Source organism: Zingiber officinale, chromosome 9A, assembly GCF_018446385.1.
Source record: "Zingiber officinale cultivar Zhangliang chromosome 9A, Zo_v1.1, whole genome shotgun sequence".
NCBI classification, from domain to species: domain Eukaryota; kingdom Viridiplantae; phylum Streptophyta; class Magnoliopsida; order Zingiberales; family Zingiberaceae; genus Zingiber; species Zingiber officinale.
The window spans coordinates 122,227,619-122,244,736 of record NC_056002.1 but is presented as its reverse complement, the minus strand read 5'-3'; the positions used below and the strand labels follow the sequence as shown (position 1 = coordinate 122,244,736).

At 36.0% G+C, this 17,118-nt stretch overlaps 1 protein-coding gene across 4 annotated transcripts; it reads left to right on the top strand.

Moving 5' to 3' along the window:
• The first annotated feature begins 2,171 nt into the window (after positions 1 to 2,171).
• LOC122019856 (protein MEI2-like 4) lies at positions 2,172 to 15,868 on the top strand. 4 transcript variants are annotated; one of them, XM_042577431.1, is made up of 14 exons: positions 2,172 to 2,576; positions 2,655 to 2,836; positions 4,697 to 4,957; positions 5,179 to 5,612; positions 5,731 to 5,889; positions 7,541 to 7,657; positions 7,747 to 7,898; positions 8,198 to 8,292; positions 8,401 to 8,838; positions 9,100 to 9,754; positions 9,946 to 10,030; positions 10,124 to 10,192; positions 11,614 to 11,793; positions 15,258 to 15,868. In XM_042577431.1, the coding sequence occupies exons 3-14, from the start codon at positions 4,702 to 4,704 to the stop codon at positions 15,414 to 15,416; spliced, it is 2,799 nt and encodes a 932-aa protein (XP_042433365.1). In that variant the 5' UTR covers positions 2,172 to 2,576; positions 2,655 to 2,836; positions 4,697 to 4,701; the 3' UTR covers positions 15,417 to 15,868. The 4 variants fall into 4 exon arrangements, with proteins under 4 accessions (XP_042433365.1, XP_042433367.1, XP_042433364.1 ...); XM_042577433.1 differs by having other exon boundaries at positions 4,628 to 4,957; XM_042577430.1 differs by having other exon boundaries at positions 4,624 to 4,957.
• Positions 15,869 to 17,118: the final 1,250 nt, after the last annotated feature.

The following is a 17,118-nucleotide window of genomic DNA, read 5'->3' as shown; positions in this document are numbered from 1 at the left end:
CACATACTAATAGACAGTGTTGTAATATTTATAATTCATAGCTACTATGATATGGACATTTTATCTCTAATCAATACTAGTCAATATTATATTATAGTAATATTTTAACTTTGATCCATACTAATAACATTGTATTTTAAAGTCAATATTATGTTATAATAACAATTTCAACTCTAATCAATACTAATAATATTATATTTTAACAACTACAGTTTATAACTTTTGTAATATGGACGCTTCATCTCATAATACTAATCAACATCGGTCAACATCATAATATAATAGCTACAAATCATAACCAATACCATAAATAATTTATTTACAATCAATATTAATCATAGGGTTATAGCTACTATAATTATATAGTTGTAACAATTACAAAATTTTATCTACTATAATTGTATATTAATTATAATCTTGTAGTTGCTAGAATAACGTAAAAATAAAGTGGGTTTACGTAACTATTCCAATAAAAAGGATTACCCGTCTAAGTTTTGCCCAATCTAAAAATATATATAATTTGATAGTAATATTTTAGAAGAAGTATATGCGTACCTACCACCTAGAAGTAATTAATTCTTCTAATCATATTTGTTGATTGCACGAAACTCTTATATCCTTCTAATCATGTGTTGTATCCTCAAATATGGAAATATGACTCAATCAAATTAAATGAGACATGTAAAACATTTATGTGAACAAAAGTAATTGTACTAGTTTTATCAGTTTAGTTTTAACCTTCCAACTTGTTCTTCATATCTCTTCTTAGGATTAATTGCACGCAATTAATTCCAACCTAACAAAATAATCGAAGCTTATCTCATCAACCAAGCAATTAACTCCGTCCGTCCGATCAAAATCAAAGACGAAGGATCATCGACGCCCTTCGCCCACTTTTTCCCGAACGCTGTCCTGGGCCGACAGCACATTCTTGTTCGCTTTGGAGAAGCCCGCAGTTGAGACCAATCTCTTGGTAAAAAAAATTGGATTAGGGGATAGTCCATTCTCAATTACGATCGGATCATAATTATGATTCAATCGTAATTAGTTGTGATTTTTTTCTAGAATTATCGTCTTCATCATATTATAGTTTGGGTCGGAGTGGGTAGTCTCCGGCCGTCAGAAGTGGACAAGTATCCAGGTTGCCGAGTGCTGAGCAGAGGGCAGCATCCGGACGACCTCCGATCGCCCGCTTCGATCCAAACTATAACGTGATGGGACGGGACCCACAAAGAAATTGCAACTAATTACGATCATATCGTAATTACGATCCGATCACAATTGAGAGTGGACTATTTCTGATCCATTTTTTTCTTTGGACCAAGAGATCTTCTCTCGCTAGTAGCTCTCCCTATAATCCAGGAAACACGTCGCGGAAACCCACTACAAAAGATGACTCGTGGAAATTGGGGGCGGTAGTGAACGCCGATTTGATCATTTAAACGACTTAAAGCATCTCCAATGTAAAATTTGTCAAAGGTTTGTAAAATTTAAAAATCTCATTAAATTTTTTTTTTTATGATTGTGTAGATGAGATTTGAGATTTTTGGTTTGAATTTTTAAATCTATTTTTTTTTAAAGGTAGAATAATAATTAATGTACATGATTATCTTTTTAAAATAATTTAAAAATAAATTATTTGATCAGTTAAGTTTATAAATAATTAGTAATAATTAAAATTATATTTTTCTTTTTAAAAATAAATATATTTGAGATAAGTTAAAAAAATATATAAATAATTATAATTAAATTAAATTTATAAAATAATTAAATATTAAATAAAATGATAAATTATATTAAATTAAAAATTAATTAATTTATTAATTGTTAATTATAAATAAATTAAATTAAAGATTATAATTAATTAAAATATCAAATGAAAACTATATAAAGATATTAAATGATATGCAGATTTTTTTTAATTATGGAGAAAAGAATAGATTTGTATTGAAATTGATATAATATATATAGAGCTTTGTAATTATATATGGAGAGAATTAAAAAAAAAAACTCACTCAAAAAGAATATTTTAAGAAATTTTTATAATATTATTGTGGTTTGTTAGAATTAAAACTCATTTAAATCTTTAACGATGGGAGATGATCTTACCATCCTGATTTCAGAGTCGATAGGGTAGATCGGTCATTTAAAGTAGGAACGAGCTAAATTCCCGGGGAGTTGACGTGTCGATCGAAGCAACGCCAAAGGCGACACCGTGAGTGGTGATAGCGGCGTGCCGTCTCCGCTTCCTTCTCCACCTCCGTCTCTTTTCTTCGCCGCCGTTTCTCTCTGGTCTCGCGTCTTAAATATCGAGTTTTCTAGCTTGCCTCCTTTCTTTTTCTCTCTTTCTTCTTCCTTGGCCGGCCGGAACCCGGGAGGCAGTAGGATCGCTGGCAATTGCGCCCCTGCTGGATCCATCCGTAGATCTCGCCGGAGGCAACAGCTGAAAAGCTCTCGAATTCGCTCAAAGGGACAAAAGGATCACAATTTTATTCCAGAGGCAGCTGAGCTTGGTATTTCTGCCGCATTGGGAAGGAGGGCAGGTTGGAACCGGAGGCGTCGGTCGTTTGCACTTGGTATGGATGCCGAGGCGATTCTCGTATTATATTGATCGCTGCTTTTGAATTAGTGTCGGAGCTTGCTTTTTGTAGCAGTTTACGGAGGTTTTTAGCGGGCGACAAGGGATCGCTGGACGATCTGGTCTAGAACCGTCTTACTGATTTCGGTTTCACCTCGTTTCTGCGGGTTCTTACATGGAAGTATGATGCTCGACGCGGATCTGCTTGGTATTGGCTCGATTGAGACAAGAGAAGCAAAATTCTCGGCTTGAATTGAGGTTAGATTTCCGAATTCCATCTTTTTTCGCGGTACTTTGATCTTCTTGTCTTTCTTCCTTTGAGATGTTTCTAATGCTTTTCACGTTTGATCTTTGTCCCCTTAGTGGTTGACATTTGTGTTGATGCAACGATCTTGCTTATCTGTCGAAAAATTTCTATCTTGGTCGGATTTTTTTTTCAAATGTCGAGCATAGGACCATTGATTTGCTAGAGGCGATGAAAGGATCCATCGGAGTTGCAATTTACGTTTTTTTTTTTCAAAAAAAATCTTATTTTCTAATAGTTCAAAATCGTATATCTGGAGAATTTATGGAGAAGACGTCCCAAACCGAGGCCACGGGAGAAGGAAGGTCGGCGATGTAAAGGCGTTTAGGGGCCTAAATTTGAATTTCAACTAGCGTATAGTCTGTTAGTTGCTAGCGTCTTTAAACATGGACTACGAGCAGCTAATTCCGTCGTGCTTGCACTCTGAGACATCTTCCATTTTCCTCATTTTGAGGAGCTTGTACGTTTTCACTGAGTAACTATTTTTACTATTCTTTGCTTCTGTTTAGAAGTTCTGGAACTCCGTTTAGAAGTTCTGGAACTCCACATAGATATTTCTGGCCAAGATCCTTTACTTTCACTAGTATGCATAATTATTTAGCCTTCTCAAGATGAGGTAGGTATCTAACTTCTGACCCCCTACGTGTCCCTTGGTTAAGACCGCCCCATTTTATCTTGGAAATTCAGGTTTGGCTTTAGTAAAGAAATAATCTCACCAAGGTAAAAGCACATTATATTCCTTGAAGTTGTTTTGTAAAACTATTTTGATTGCTTGTAGTGTCTTCTTTTAGTTCAGTTATTCTTTCTCATCAATCTGAAAAGAAAACAAAGACCTGCTATAGACTAAATGGGATTTCAATATTTTTTTCCTTCCAAATATTGCTTGACGTTGATTTTCTAGATGAAATCAAAGCTTGTGCAATATTCTGGGTGGCAAATCTTTTTGCACCTTCATGGAGCAAGTCTGATTCTGAAGCCTTATTCTTATTTCTGCCCCTAGTGATAAGTAGAGACAATTTCGTTTTTGAACAACATTTTATATTTCTTCTGAATTGCTTTTACCTGTTATTTAGTGCCATGTAGTTATACAGAGTGTTAATATTCCAAACTCTATTAATTAGTTATTATGTTATGTCTCTGTTTCTAACATCACCAGAGCAAGTTGATATCATGACCAGCTTCTGTTATGAGTTTCGACTATGAGCATGACCAACTTCTAGTTATACACGTCTCTACATTTTATATGAACTTGTAGCATTCAGCTACTCATTTTGATGTCAAGTTTCAAAAATATCTATTAATTAATCATTATGTTGTGCCTATGATAGAATGAGGTAGAGGGATTAAGCCGCTCATGTTTGTTTCTTTTCTGTAGTTCTAGTTGCTAGAGACTCCAGAACTCACTGAAAAGGTCTTTCTCCCAGCTGCTGACCATTTGAAAGGATCAATATTTTCTTTCCATTTTGAGCATTCAGCATGAACATTTGGAATGTCTTTGCTGAATTTTCAGATGGTGCACTCAGTATTATCTGCTCAGACACAATTCTTACCTTTTCCTTTCTTTCTGATTGGACAAGAGGATATGAGTTGCGGTTGAATTTCGTTAATTAGATTCTGATTGTATTGTTTAAAATTGTTTCTAAATGGTTCATAAAATTGACTGCATGTTCTATGAATTTTGACCTTTCATCCATGGCATCTATACTATTTGATTGAATTCCAACTGTTTTTTCCTCGTCAGCAAGGCATCTTATTTCCTCAGAGCAAGTCTATATCATTATCACCCCTTGATGAATTGCATTGGCTTGGAGCAGGCTCCATGTTTTCTGAATCTACACATTCCAGCATTCTCAATGCCCAGAAGACTGAATCTAGTCAACAGCAAATGAAGGAGCCACAAAGAATGGCCAACATTTCTATTGGTACACAAGTTTCAGACCATGTTTCTGAATTGCAGTCTGATGTGTTGGTCTCATATCCTCTCCTTGGTGAAGAAAGCCTACCGGACCTATGCGGATCACATTATGAGAGTGGACTGTTCTCAAGCTCTTTATCAGATATGTTCAGTAGAAAATGTGTGTTTCTCTCTTATGCTTTACTTTCTGTGACTTTATTTAGATAATGTGCTTGGTAACCTGGGCCATTTTTAGAATGAGTGCTAGTTTGTCTTAGTAATTTTATCAAAAAAAGGGTCCTAGAAAGAAATTGTTTGTCAAATATCAGACTTTCTATTTGAACTTCATCAAGTCACATTATCTTTTTTGCATGATTCATTATAATGTTAACATTCTAACAGTGAGGCTATCATCAAGCATTGCTCCCTTGGGTCAGTCCTTTGAGTTGGGTCACTCAAACTTTGAGGAAGATGAACCTCTTGAAACAATGGAGGAAATTGAAGCTCAAACAATTGGAAATCTTCTTCCTGATGATGATGAATTACTTTCTGGCATTACTGATGATATTAGATATCTTGGTCAATATAACAATGGGAATGATGTTGATGATGATATTTTCTACACGGGTGGTGGTATGGAACTAGAATTTGACAACAATATCCGCGGTACCAGAACAACCGAATTTGTCATGGCTGGAGCTTCTGCTGATCAACAGGGAGAACCAAATGGTACATTTTATGGCGAACACCCATATGGTGAACATCCTTCTCGAACCCTTTTTGTTAGAAATATTAACAGCAATGTTCAGGATGGTGAACTGAGGGCTCTGTTTGAGGTGCTTCTTTACTTGAATATTTCTTTGTTTCATATCTCGGTTTTTTTGGTGTGTGTGTGTGGTTCGATAATGTTCCTTGTTTTTGGCTCCTAACTGTTATGTGCTTCCACTTGCTCAGCAATATGGGGACATACGCACACTCTATACTGCTTGCAAACATCGTGGCTTTGTTATGATATCTTACTTTGACATCAGGGCAGCACAAAAAGCAATGCGGGCACTTCAAAATAAGCCGTTGAATCATCGGAAGTTGGATATTCATTTCTCAATTCCAAAGGCAAATATTTGCTGCCTTCCCTGTTATTGCTTTAAATGAAAATAATTTATTATATATTACATGAAAGTACAATAAAAAAGTTCACACATCAAAGTTTTTTTTTCACTGAATCTCACCAATAATTGCGACATATGTCAGGCTATAGGACTACTTATCAAATATGTGCCAAATCTACCTCAATTTTTTTTCCCCACTATTTTTGCCACATTACTGGAAAAGCATATAGTGATGTAGATTTAGATGATAAAGCTAGTTTAGTATTGAGTTTCAATGTTGTTGAGCCATGAGCTAGATATTCTTGGTAAATCAGAAATTCAGTTTTCATATCTAAAAGTTTAATATGGAGTTCTTAACCAGGATAAGGTTTTCAGGTGTTTTAGATGTTTTCTGGAATTTTTTCATAGATGCATAAGATGCAGGAAGAGATTAAATAATTCTTTCCTAATTTCATCAAGCTTATGAAATTTTTTCTTCATAATGTTTTATTGCAAAGTAGCAAAAACATTAAGGATTAAAACCTACAAGCATGAGTTATCAGTTATCAAAGAATTCAGCTCATTTGGTCAATTTTGTGCAAGTGATCTCGGGTGTTTTCTCTACTTCCCTCAAGCAAGGGAAACTTCTTGTACTTCTTGCACGCTGCAGAAAATTTTTTTCTTGGATTCTTGCTTGGAGATGTCTCATGTTGGTGTAATCTTGCATATTCTTCTAACAGATGAAATATAATCATATCATTACTGTTGAAGCTTGTTGTTAAATGATTTTTTCCTTCTGGAATGCAAAGGGCAGTCAACATTGTTGACTCCATCCCATCAACATCACAGTACTCATTGCCCTGTTGCTTTTGGAATATATTTTGATTGATTATTTTGAGGATAGTCAAGGCTTGCTTTATGGTTATTGGGGAGGCTGAAACATGAACAACAAACAATTGTTCAACCATACCTTTCCACTGATTGAATCTTCTATCATGGCAGCAGCTCTAAAATCACAGGGGTTTATCCAAAATAGCAAGTGTTAACACTATGCCTTAATTGGTGGATGATAACTTGTATCCTCCTTCATGTCCTACTCCAAATGTTTGTAATATTCATATATCAGAACTGCCATACTCCAAAAAAAGCACCTGCACCAAGTTCATGATAATGATGTTGTAAAGGTGCTTCCTGACAGTAGATACTATCTCCATAGTTCTGTACGGACTACAAATATTGGACTATTCTAGGGTACTGCAACTGTCTCATTTTCTGTGTTTAGATGCTCAGATTTGCGTCTATATGCTCAAACTTTGTTGTCATTCCCTTTTAATATATACCTTTTGACCAGCAAATAGTGTTTTGTTGCCTCATTTGTCTCCTCCAATCTGATGTTGAAACAACTCATAGGGTCTCTCTGAGTTGAAGCTAGAACTGCTGCCATTTTGGCTTTTGGTATCTCCACCTCCTGGCAGAATGGGGAACTTATGACTTTTTTGCTGGGCTCATTGCTAATGCTCTTTCTAATAACGGTGTACTCCTGTTATGTTGCACAAACTATATGTGCTCATTACTCATATAAATGCCCTAATGACACTTAAATTCTGCCATTTCCTCTCATTTCTAAATGCATATAGATTGATTGAATTTTCACATAACATGAAATCTGTTGTTAGGACAATCCCTCAGAGAAAGACATAAATCAGGGTACACTTGTGGTGTCCAATCTAGATTCCTCTGTGACAAATGATGATCTCCATCAGAAATTCAGTGTTTATGGTCAAATCAAAGAGGTGATATTAGGATCTTGATATTCATTAATTTATGTTTGGTGCTGAAGTTTTCTTTCCTTTCATTAAATTTACATAAATTTAACTTGTAGATATGTGCAATTCCCCATAAACATCACCAAAAGTTCATAGAGTTTTATGATGTCCGTGCTGCTGAAGCTGCTCTTCATGCTCTAAATAGGAGCGACTTTGCTGGAAAAAAAATTAAACTCGAGCCTAGCTGCTCTGGTGTTGCAAAACTGTGGTACTATTACAAATTCAGTTTTCCAACATTTGACATGTTCAAAATCTTACATCTTCATTTAAACCACAATGTTTGGAATGTACCACAGATTGAATGCAAATTAAAAACCTTGGTTGTTCATTATAAAAGATTCTACTGTAATATGGGCTGCAGATAATCCAGATATATACGAATTATGTTAGTGATTTGTCATTGAATTGCCTTGTCACAGCTTTCATCTACAATGATTTTACTAAAATAATGTATAGTTTTCAATTTCTTTTAGCTTATTGTTGACTGATACTTCTCTTTATTATCAGTTTGGGGCAGCAGTTGTCTTCAGAGATGGACCATAATATACTAAATGCAAGCTGGCAAGGAACCACTCCTAACAACTCTCTTGCTGGGTGCTTTGGTGTGTGCGTGTGTTTGAACTCTTTTGACGTGTATCCAGTTGTGCCTTAGACATGATGTCAGGCATTGCTATTGAATTACATAACTGATCCAATTTTCTATTTCCTAGGGCCATCCTCTCTTGGATCAGTCACACCCAACAGTCTTGAAAACAGAGTTATCCAGGGTTTAAACTCAGCAGCTAAAGCATCAATTACCCCACCTTTAGAGGCCACACTCTATGAAATGCCTTCTAAAGTTCCACAACATTTATCTCCCTCGGTGGGAATTACCATGGTTGGTAATCACACAAAACAAGCTGCCAATATTGACTTCAATTGTTCCCTTGGCCCAATGAATTTTGGACTTCAGGGAATGCGTGGCCTCCATCCTCACTCCCTTCCTAATTATCATAATGGTATTACTAATTGCATTCCTTACAACTCAAATACTTTGTCAGCCACCGGTATTGGTGTGATCTCTAGGCCTTCAGAAGGAATTGATGCAAGACCTCTTCATAGAGGCAGCTCTGGGACCTATGATGGAATTTTGTTGGATCGTAATAAAGGTAATAAATTAAATATACTCGTGTGGATAAGTTACAAGTTACTGGAATTAATATATAGCCACACATTTCTTGTTGAAGCAGCTTGCAGTCCACTGTTGTCTGCACCTTTTTCAGTTACAATAACTGAATCGATGATGTATTATGACCTTCTCTTCTGTTTTTTGAGTTTATGGTAGTTATTGCTATGTGTTAAACAATAGTTAAAGATCTCTGCCCTTTATTACATGCTTGATGTTACCTAATATAATCCATTATTTACAGCTTTTGGGATTTCCTCTAATGGAAGCTGTCCTCTACATGGGGGTCAGTATATTGCGAATAATACAAATTCATTCCAAAGTAAAATAACTACCACCATGCCATGGTCAAATTCTCCGTCATTTATAAGCAATGTTTCTGTTCATCAACCATCTCATATTCATGGAATGTCTGGAGGACAACCTCAAATGCTAAACACAGTTCCTTTACATCATCATGTTGGTTCAGCACCTGCAGTCAATCCATCTCTTTGGGATAGGAGATTTGCCTATTCTGGGGATTCCATGGAACCTCTTGTTTTGCATTCGGGTTCTCTAGGAAATAAGGGGCTCGCATCAATTCCTCAGTTGGAATCTCTACAACCTGCTTCGCGGAACTTCTTTCCACATTCATGTGGAAACTGCCTTGACCCTTGTATTTCTCATGCACCTATTGGGATTCCTTCAGTGCAGAAAAGGAGTCTGATGTTTCATGGAAGGAGTCCAATGGTCTCAATGTCAGGTTCATTTGATGGCTGTGCTGAGCGTATTAGGAGCCGAACAAGTGATGCAACTGCTAATCAGGGTGATAATAAAAAGCAATACGAACTTGATATCGAATGTATTAGACGTGGTGAAGACTCCCGCACAACACTTATGATAAAAAATATTCCTAACAAGTATGAATTTTCTGTACCTTTCTTTGCCTTGGCTATCAAAATCAAACTATAGTTGATTGCCTTTTCTCTTTGTTAACCTTCTATGTTTTCTTTTCTTTTCTTTTCTTTATCTGTACCTTTTTTCCCATGGCCTTCAAAAATGCAAAATATCTAATTGGTTTCCTTTTCCTTTTATTTTTGTTTATATTTAGGTACACATCTAAGATGCTGCTGTCTGCTATTGATGAAAACCATAGAGGAACTTATGACTTCATTTATTTGCCAATTGATTTTAAGGTTATGATTGAGTCTCTCTCTATATCGCTATTGATGTGCATGGCCGTACCAATTATTGGAAATTGATATATATTATTTTTTTCTACTTTTCAGAACAAATGCAATGTTGGTTATGCCTTTATCAACATGATTAATCCACAACATATTGTTCAATTCTATCAGGTAAGTTCATTGATTTGGGGTATTGTTTAACAAGAATGGATACAACATTTCCTATTATTATCCACTAAATTATTAATATTTAATCATATTACGTATTCCATAATTTTGAAGATCTACCTATCAGTTTTTTTTGTTAGATTTTTACTTGATTTTACCTTTACAATATACTAGTTCTTCTGGAAAACTATCTACATGCCCTTTTATTTCATCCATACTGTGAAGTTCTTGTACAATCCATGGATTGAAATACCGTTCGGTGCCGCCCAACACAGATGGTTTTTACCGTTCTGTTAAGGAATCGAAACTGGCACTTTACGTGCGACTGTTTCAAGCACGCGTAGCAAGCAGCAGGTGTCCCGAATGAGTCACCGGATGCTTCCGAACACCTCCGGTGTTGGTGGAGGCGTCGCAGGGCGCCTGAAGCATCACAGGCGCGGGAGGTGTCGAGATGCGATGCTTCCGCGCCGCCAGAGGGGTGCGAGGCGCGGGCGTGCGTCGCGGGCTACTATGCAAAATTTGTAATTTAAATAATTTAAACATTTTCCACTTAAATGTGATATTTTGAAAAGCTTTTCGTAAACTCTAATTAAATTATCTCAATAAAATATAAAAAATATATTTAAAATTTTAAAAAATTAATAAATTTTATTAAATGATATTCGGAAATTGTTTTTACTATTTTAAATTTTATTTTAAAATTCTAAAATTTTTTATAAAAATTATAATAAATTAAATTTATATTCTGATTTTTTTACTGTTTTAATATTTAATTGATATTTTAATATTTTTTTATTATTTTAGATATAATATTTAAATTAATAATTAATTAAATGAATAAATAATTATTTTATATAATTATTATATATAGAATAGTATCTTTGTATTAATTTATATAATTATTATATATAAAATAATATTTTATATTAATTTATATAATTATGATTATTTAATCTGAACATTGGAGAACTATAAAGGTTACTAAGTAAAATGTTATAAGAATCGGTGTTCTATCTAATTCACGCTACTCCTTTTAGTATTAGCAAGGTAACATATTATGATGTATTAATTTTAATTTGAATTATTGATAGATCAATTTTTTTTACAGAAAACTTTATTTAATTATTTTTTCTAACAATATTAAGTTGTTTAATAATTGAGAACTTATATAAATATAAACTTATTTTTAAATTATACACAATAAATTTATTTATCTAATAATTAGTATATATAAATAAAAAAATACCGAAACTGTATCGGTATGGCATGATACAATACCGAAATCGTATCGTTTCGGTCTGGGACTGAAACTTCCGCACTGGTCGAAATTTTAAACCTTGGTACAATCATTCTAGTTTTGCCAGATTATCACTCATGTTCAACATTTGCACTTGAGAGCTGCTAAAATGTTCAATCTTCTGCAGTCATTTAATGGTAAAAAGTGGGAGAAATTTAATAGTGAAAAGGTGGCATCACTTGCGTATGCTAGAATCCAAGGGAAATCTGCTCTTATTGCTCACTTTCAGAACTCAAGTCTCATGAATGAAGATAAGCGCTGCCGTCCTATACTTTTTCACACGGATGGTCCAAATGCTGGAGATCAGGTAAGGCATTTTGTGCAAATATTCAATGCTCAGATTTATTTCTTGTGTTTGTCTGGTGGTTTATTGTGTAACTAATATAGCGGTGAGTTTAAGCTGATGAAAACTTGCATTATTTTGTTGTTTCCTCCACTATTTTCTTCTCTTTTCTTTAGGAGGATTATTATAGTTTGACTTACACGATGGCATTATAGATGCTCAATCCTCACACATCTTATATATGTGGCTTGACTTATCTGGTGACATCAGACATGTATAACCCTCCCACATCTTGTATATGGGGTAGAATCACTTTTGGGAGACAACAAAAATTTTGATTAGGAGATTATCAGCCATAACCATGCGAGGACAACATATATTTAGATTTCAATTGCATTGCCACAAATAAAAGGGCAGCCAGGTGTACGAAACTTCTGCCATAAAGGGTCCCGGGAAAATTCTATTGTACGCAACCTTACGTGGTAATTGTCAAAATAAAGTGAGTCTTGTTTAAGAAATACAGGAGAAAATAAGCCTAAAAATGAGCTTAAGCAGAGCGTATTTCACGACATTGATGTCATTGCACGTAAACATGTCATAGTTGTTAAATGAGACCTTCAGAAGATTTAAGCAAAAGATCAATCCAATGAACTTTTTGACCAATTAGGATACAGATGGGATTGTCACAGTGAATGATCTAATGCCAATGCATCGGAAGGGTGACCTCTAATACTCCAATTCTTCATCTACCTAATCCATATTTGTGTAAGATACCTAATAGTCAGACACCAATATTCTAAGATTGGACAAGACCACTCTTCATGTTAGATTGAGTTAAATGCCTATCAAACATCGTCAACGCTTTGCAAGGTGAAGAGGAGGTCACTGAGATTGGATTTGGTCTTGGTTTTAGGTTCAACCCATCCACTTATCCACTAATAGATATAGCGCCTCTAATCAAAACACATAGCTGGTGAACAGATACCTTACAACTCACTACTATTATAACATAGTGTTGCAAGTTGCAACAATGGCTGAAGAGTTGAGGCTGGATGACACTTGCGTCCTTGAAACATAAACCCCACTACAAAAACCTTTATTGTTAACAGTTGTAGCAAACACCACAAGCAATTTGATGAACATAAGACACAAGTCCATAGCTAATAATGGCACACTGACCAGCCACTTGAATTGTCACTAAAGGCTCAAACACTATAAATCCCTAGATGTACTAGTAACACATCACAAGATTAAAATATCATTTATATCAACTAGCACTTTATAAAATGAACACCCAAAGGTTATACGACCTGGCATGGTAAAAGTCATTCCACAATATGATGTTTTATACATGGTCGCAACGTTTGGCAAATCCAACATTCTACAAGGACAAACTCAGGTAATCAACTTATCTCTCAAGTATTCCAACACATAAGCAAGCATAGGAAACCACAAATTTATAATTATCTAACAACCATAATCACATTTAAATTATCTACCAAGGCATTAACTCTAGTGCTTGAGACTTTCAATACAAAATTGGCAAAAACACAAATATAATTAATTAAAAATGCACGACAAATATGCGAAACTACAAATGAATCATACTTTGATACCAGAAATTTGTCATGCTTTGAGTGAGCTCTTCTCGGTCACACAATTTCATTGGTGCCCCCATGTCAGCTATTGGACCATGTCACAGAGATACTAGATAACACTTGTAGCATGCTCTCACACATCATCGATAAGCAGAGATAATTAATAATGTAATAACACATTATAAATCATGAGATCAAGTACAAAAACTAAAAGTTGCAATAAGTTTATTTCTCATAAATTCAAAGTGCAAGAAAATAAAATGTTCAGGAAACTGAAAATGTTGCGCAAAATCTTAATCCTAGTAGTAGTGATTGTCTAGGAGCACCAGTAGCAGCAGTATACATAAAAACTCATCTCATGCTAACCTTGGGAATGAGTACAATGCAAAAATTATGACACAACACTGATAAAAGAACCTACCATGAGTCAAAAAAGAATAATAACAAATAATGCAGCAGACAAAATGCTATAATTTGAAATATAGTGAGAACCTCAATCACAATCATCAAACAAGAGACAGTCCTTTATCTCAACCCAAGATGGTCGGCTCAAAATATCTTGATTGACCGGCTCAAAATATCTTGATTGACCATCGTGGCAATATTGACCGCCAAGTCTAGAAAACTCTCTAGGTCCTTGGGGTTCATATTGACATAAAGTCAACACTGTAAGGTTGACTTTTCAGTTAAGCATTGACAATACCTAACTGTCACGAGTTTAGAATCATTACGAGGTGTTATGTTATACTCAGTTAGCCTCATTGGACTTAGCTGTTACATATATAACCTTAGAGTTGTAAAGCCCTACAAGTGGTTCTTTTAGCTGGCTGTCATTGCATTTATCATAAGAATATTACCATGCTCTTAGATTATATTCTATCTCTTCAATACATATTGTTATATTTTGTACAAGTTAATTCGTCATCAATAACAATATCTTAATAAATGAAAAACATGCTCCAAAAAATTAGATACTCTAAGCATGAAATTTATAAACATGTTTTGATGAATACCCTAAGTATGATACAACGGTATGATATACATGCATGCATAAGAGTTTCAAGGTAATCAAGAAATAAAACGAGTAAATAACCAAAAAAGTTAAGGAAGGGGATTTCATATAGTTAGAATTTTCAAGAAAAGATAGCCTACACGTATCATACATAGTAGAATTAGGTTGACATAGAACCTAAAGACGATCAGATTAACCCAAGGAAAATCCTAATCATGTTGATTACCTCACAACTCTGAACCTAACACATGATCCAACAACTCTTATCATCAAATCATCTACCTTGATGATTTAGGTTTGATGGTACAAACTTTATCCAAAAGTGTGTCCTAATGGTTGCACCATAAACCATTCATACTCCACCTGAACCAAGGCCTTTATTATTATATTAAGGTCAATCTTAATGTCACAATTACATAGTGGACTGTTACAACTTTGTACCAAAGGCAAGTCGGATACAAAGTGCTCACAAACTCAAGCTTCAAGACTTAGTATATTTGTTTATTGTTCATTTGTGAATCTGGAAAAACACGTGAACAGAGAACATAATCATTATAATTCCCAGTTATCTTGCTTTAATTGTCATTTATCTCTACTCTCGAAGTACTATGGTTCATGCTTATGTATAGAAGTTTCAATTTCATGACAGATGAGAGTATTGTAATGTGCAAAGCCTTCATTATAAACTAATAGCACACATATAATTATTACTCGATATGCTTTGGTTTTACTTGCAAATGTTTAATATGGCATCATTTACCTTTCATAGCATCCTTTTGACTGTGCATCTTCAAGAGTGCACCATGCACCATTTTGCACCCCTGCATTGGTGTATCAGTAGCTCCTTAATAATTGTATGTTTTGTTTTGTGATTGTAGGAGCCCTTCCCTGTCGGCACTAATATCAGGTCAAGGTTAGGCAGATGGAGGGCTAATAACAGTAGTGAAGAGAACCATCAGGGTATGCTCATTTCAGCAACTGAAGCCTCGTGTGATCGAGTGGGTTCCCATCCTGGTTCTACTAAGGACTCTGAATGATCCAACCCACTTTAGAGTGCCACTGATTTTCAAGCAAACATGACTCTCTAGACGTTGATGACTTTCAGTTTTCCTGGAGTACTAAGTTGAAATCTCATTGAGAAAGGAGCAGGGAAGGCCTTAAGATTTTGGATTGCCGTAAGAGGAGAAACATTGTGCAGGAACTTCAAAGGAGCGCACAGATAGGACCACTCTTGCGGTTTCGGAAGGTCTTCACTGCATTTTCTCTCCTTTCTTTTTCCTCATTTTTTTTCCTTCACTTTTTATGTTTTTCCGCTTGTGAGTGCAGTACCTGTTCAAATGTAAGGTTGCATTTCTTTTTGGTGATGCATTACGTGAGCGTTGGGAAGCTACTTTAAGTCTGTTATAATGTGATGCATGTCTATGTCACATGAATTTTGAATGTCTGACGGCGTTAATGTATTAATTAATCTATTGTCATTTTTTGTTAATCAGTTTCTGAATTCAATCCAGTTTGGTTGGATCAGTAGAGGGACAATTGGTTAAATCAATTGTGCACTAACGCGTTCCTTATTTTTGGAATCATCCAAATGATGCGGCATTCTAATTTAATTTTTTATTAAAAGGGTATATATATATATATATATATATATATATATATATATATATATATATATATATATATATATATATATGCGGTGATGATGAGGGGACCCGTTCCGCTGTTACGGTGGAGGTCAATGGATGTCAAAGTCAAGACGGTTAACGGACGGATGGTCTTGGCCGATTGGGTGGGACGTACTTCGACCGTGGGTTAAGCACCGACCCACCGTCTCGGACACGGAGTAATCAAACTGACGCTCAAGGGACGCGTAGTGGACGACACGGATCGAGGACTTTCAGCCGAGTGACTCTCCCGTTCAGCGCGACAGTGGGCTTCTGGCCGATCGGCCATCTCGCTCGGCCCAGCAACGAATGACACTTGGATATGGGACTTTCAGTCGAACGGCTATCCCGCTCGGTGTGGCAGCAGACGCAAGGATATCAGAGTTATGGCCGAACGACTATTCAGCTCGGCCAAACAACAGACACAGCGGGATGCTCTTCGACATCCTTTTGGGAGTTAGTGTCGTTGACGGGCGGCATGGTCAGACAGAGGATCGTACGGCGGAAGCTTCCGCTGTCACTTCAGAGATATGCTCGATCCGTTAAGGTACTGTGTCAGAGACACTTTACTGACATATCTTTTCAGGGAAAGCTTGGAATAACGTATCCGCTTTAAGAAGCGTGCACACACACTACAGGAGCCCCATATAAAGGAGGGTCCAGACATCGACGGAGATATGCTTTTCTCGTGATTTTTACTGTTGCGTTACATTTCTCTTTTCTTGCTTCGCCGGAGACTGACTTGAGCATCGGAGGATCATCACTGGGGACCCCTTCCCTGACTTGGCACTGATGCTGCTTGTGTTGCAGGTAGGAGAGGAGTCCATTGGAGGTCAGCAGGAACGCCACGCCCCCAGCATCCGTATCTTCAACTTTTGGACAGGATCATATTTGGCACCGTCTGTGGGAACGCCACCTGAATTCGAGTTGAGGAAATGGAAGATGCTGGACGACGAACCATCGTGACGCTCACTCAAGAGAAGCTAGAGATGCTCGTGCAAGCACGGGCAGCAAAAAAGATGGAGCAGGAGCAACACACGATAGCCGATCGGCCAGCACTGCAACCGATAACCTC

Coding starts and splice junctions, on each gene's coding strand:
- LOC122019856 (XM_042577431.1), top strand. CDS start 4,702: ATGTTTTCTGAATCTACACATTCCAGCATTCTCAATGCCCAGAAGACT. Junction 5,613..5,730: donor AACTGAGGGCTCTGTTTGAG/GTGCTTCTTTAC, acceptor CCACTTGCTCAG/CAATATGGGGACATACGCAC. Junction 7,658..7,746: donor TTTATGGTCAAATCAAAGAG/GTGATATTAGGA, acceptor TTTAACTTGTAG/ATATGTGCAATTCCCCATAA.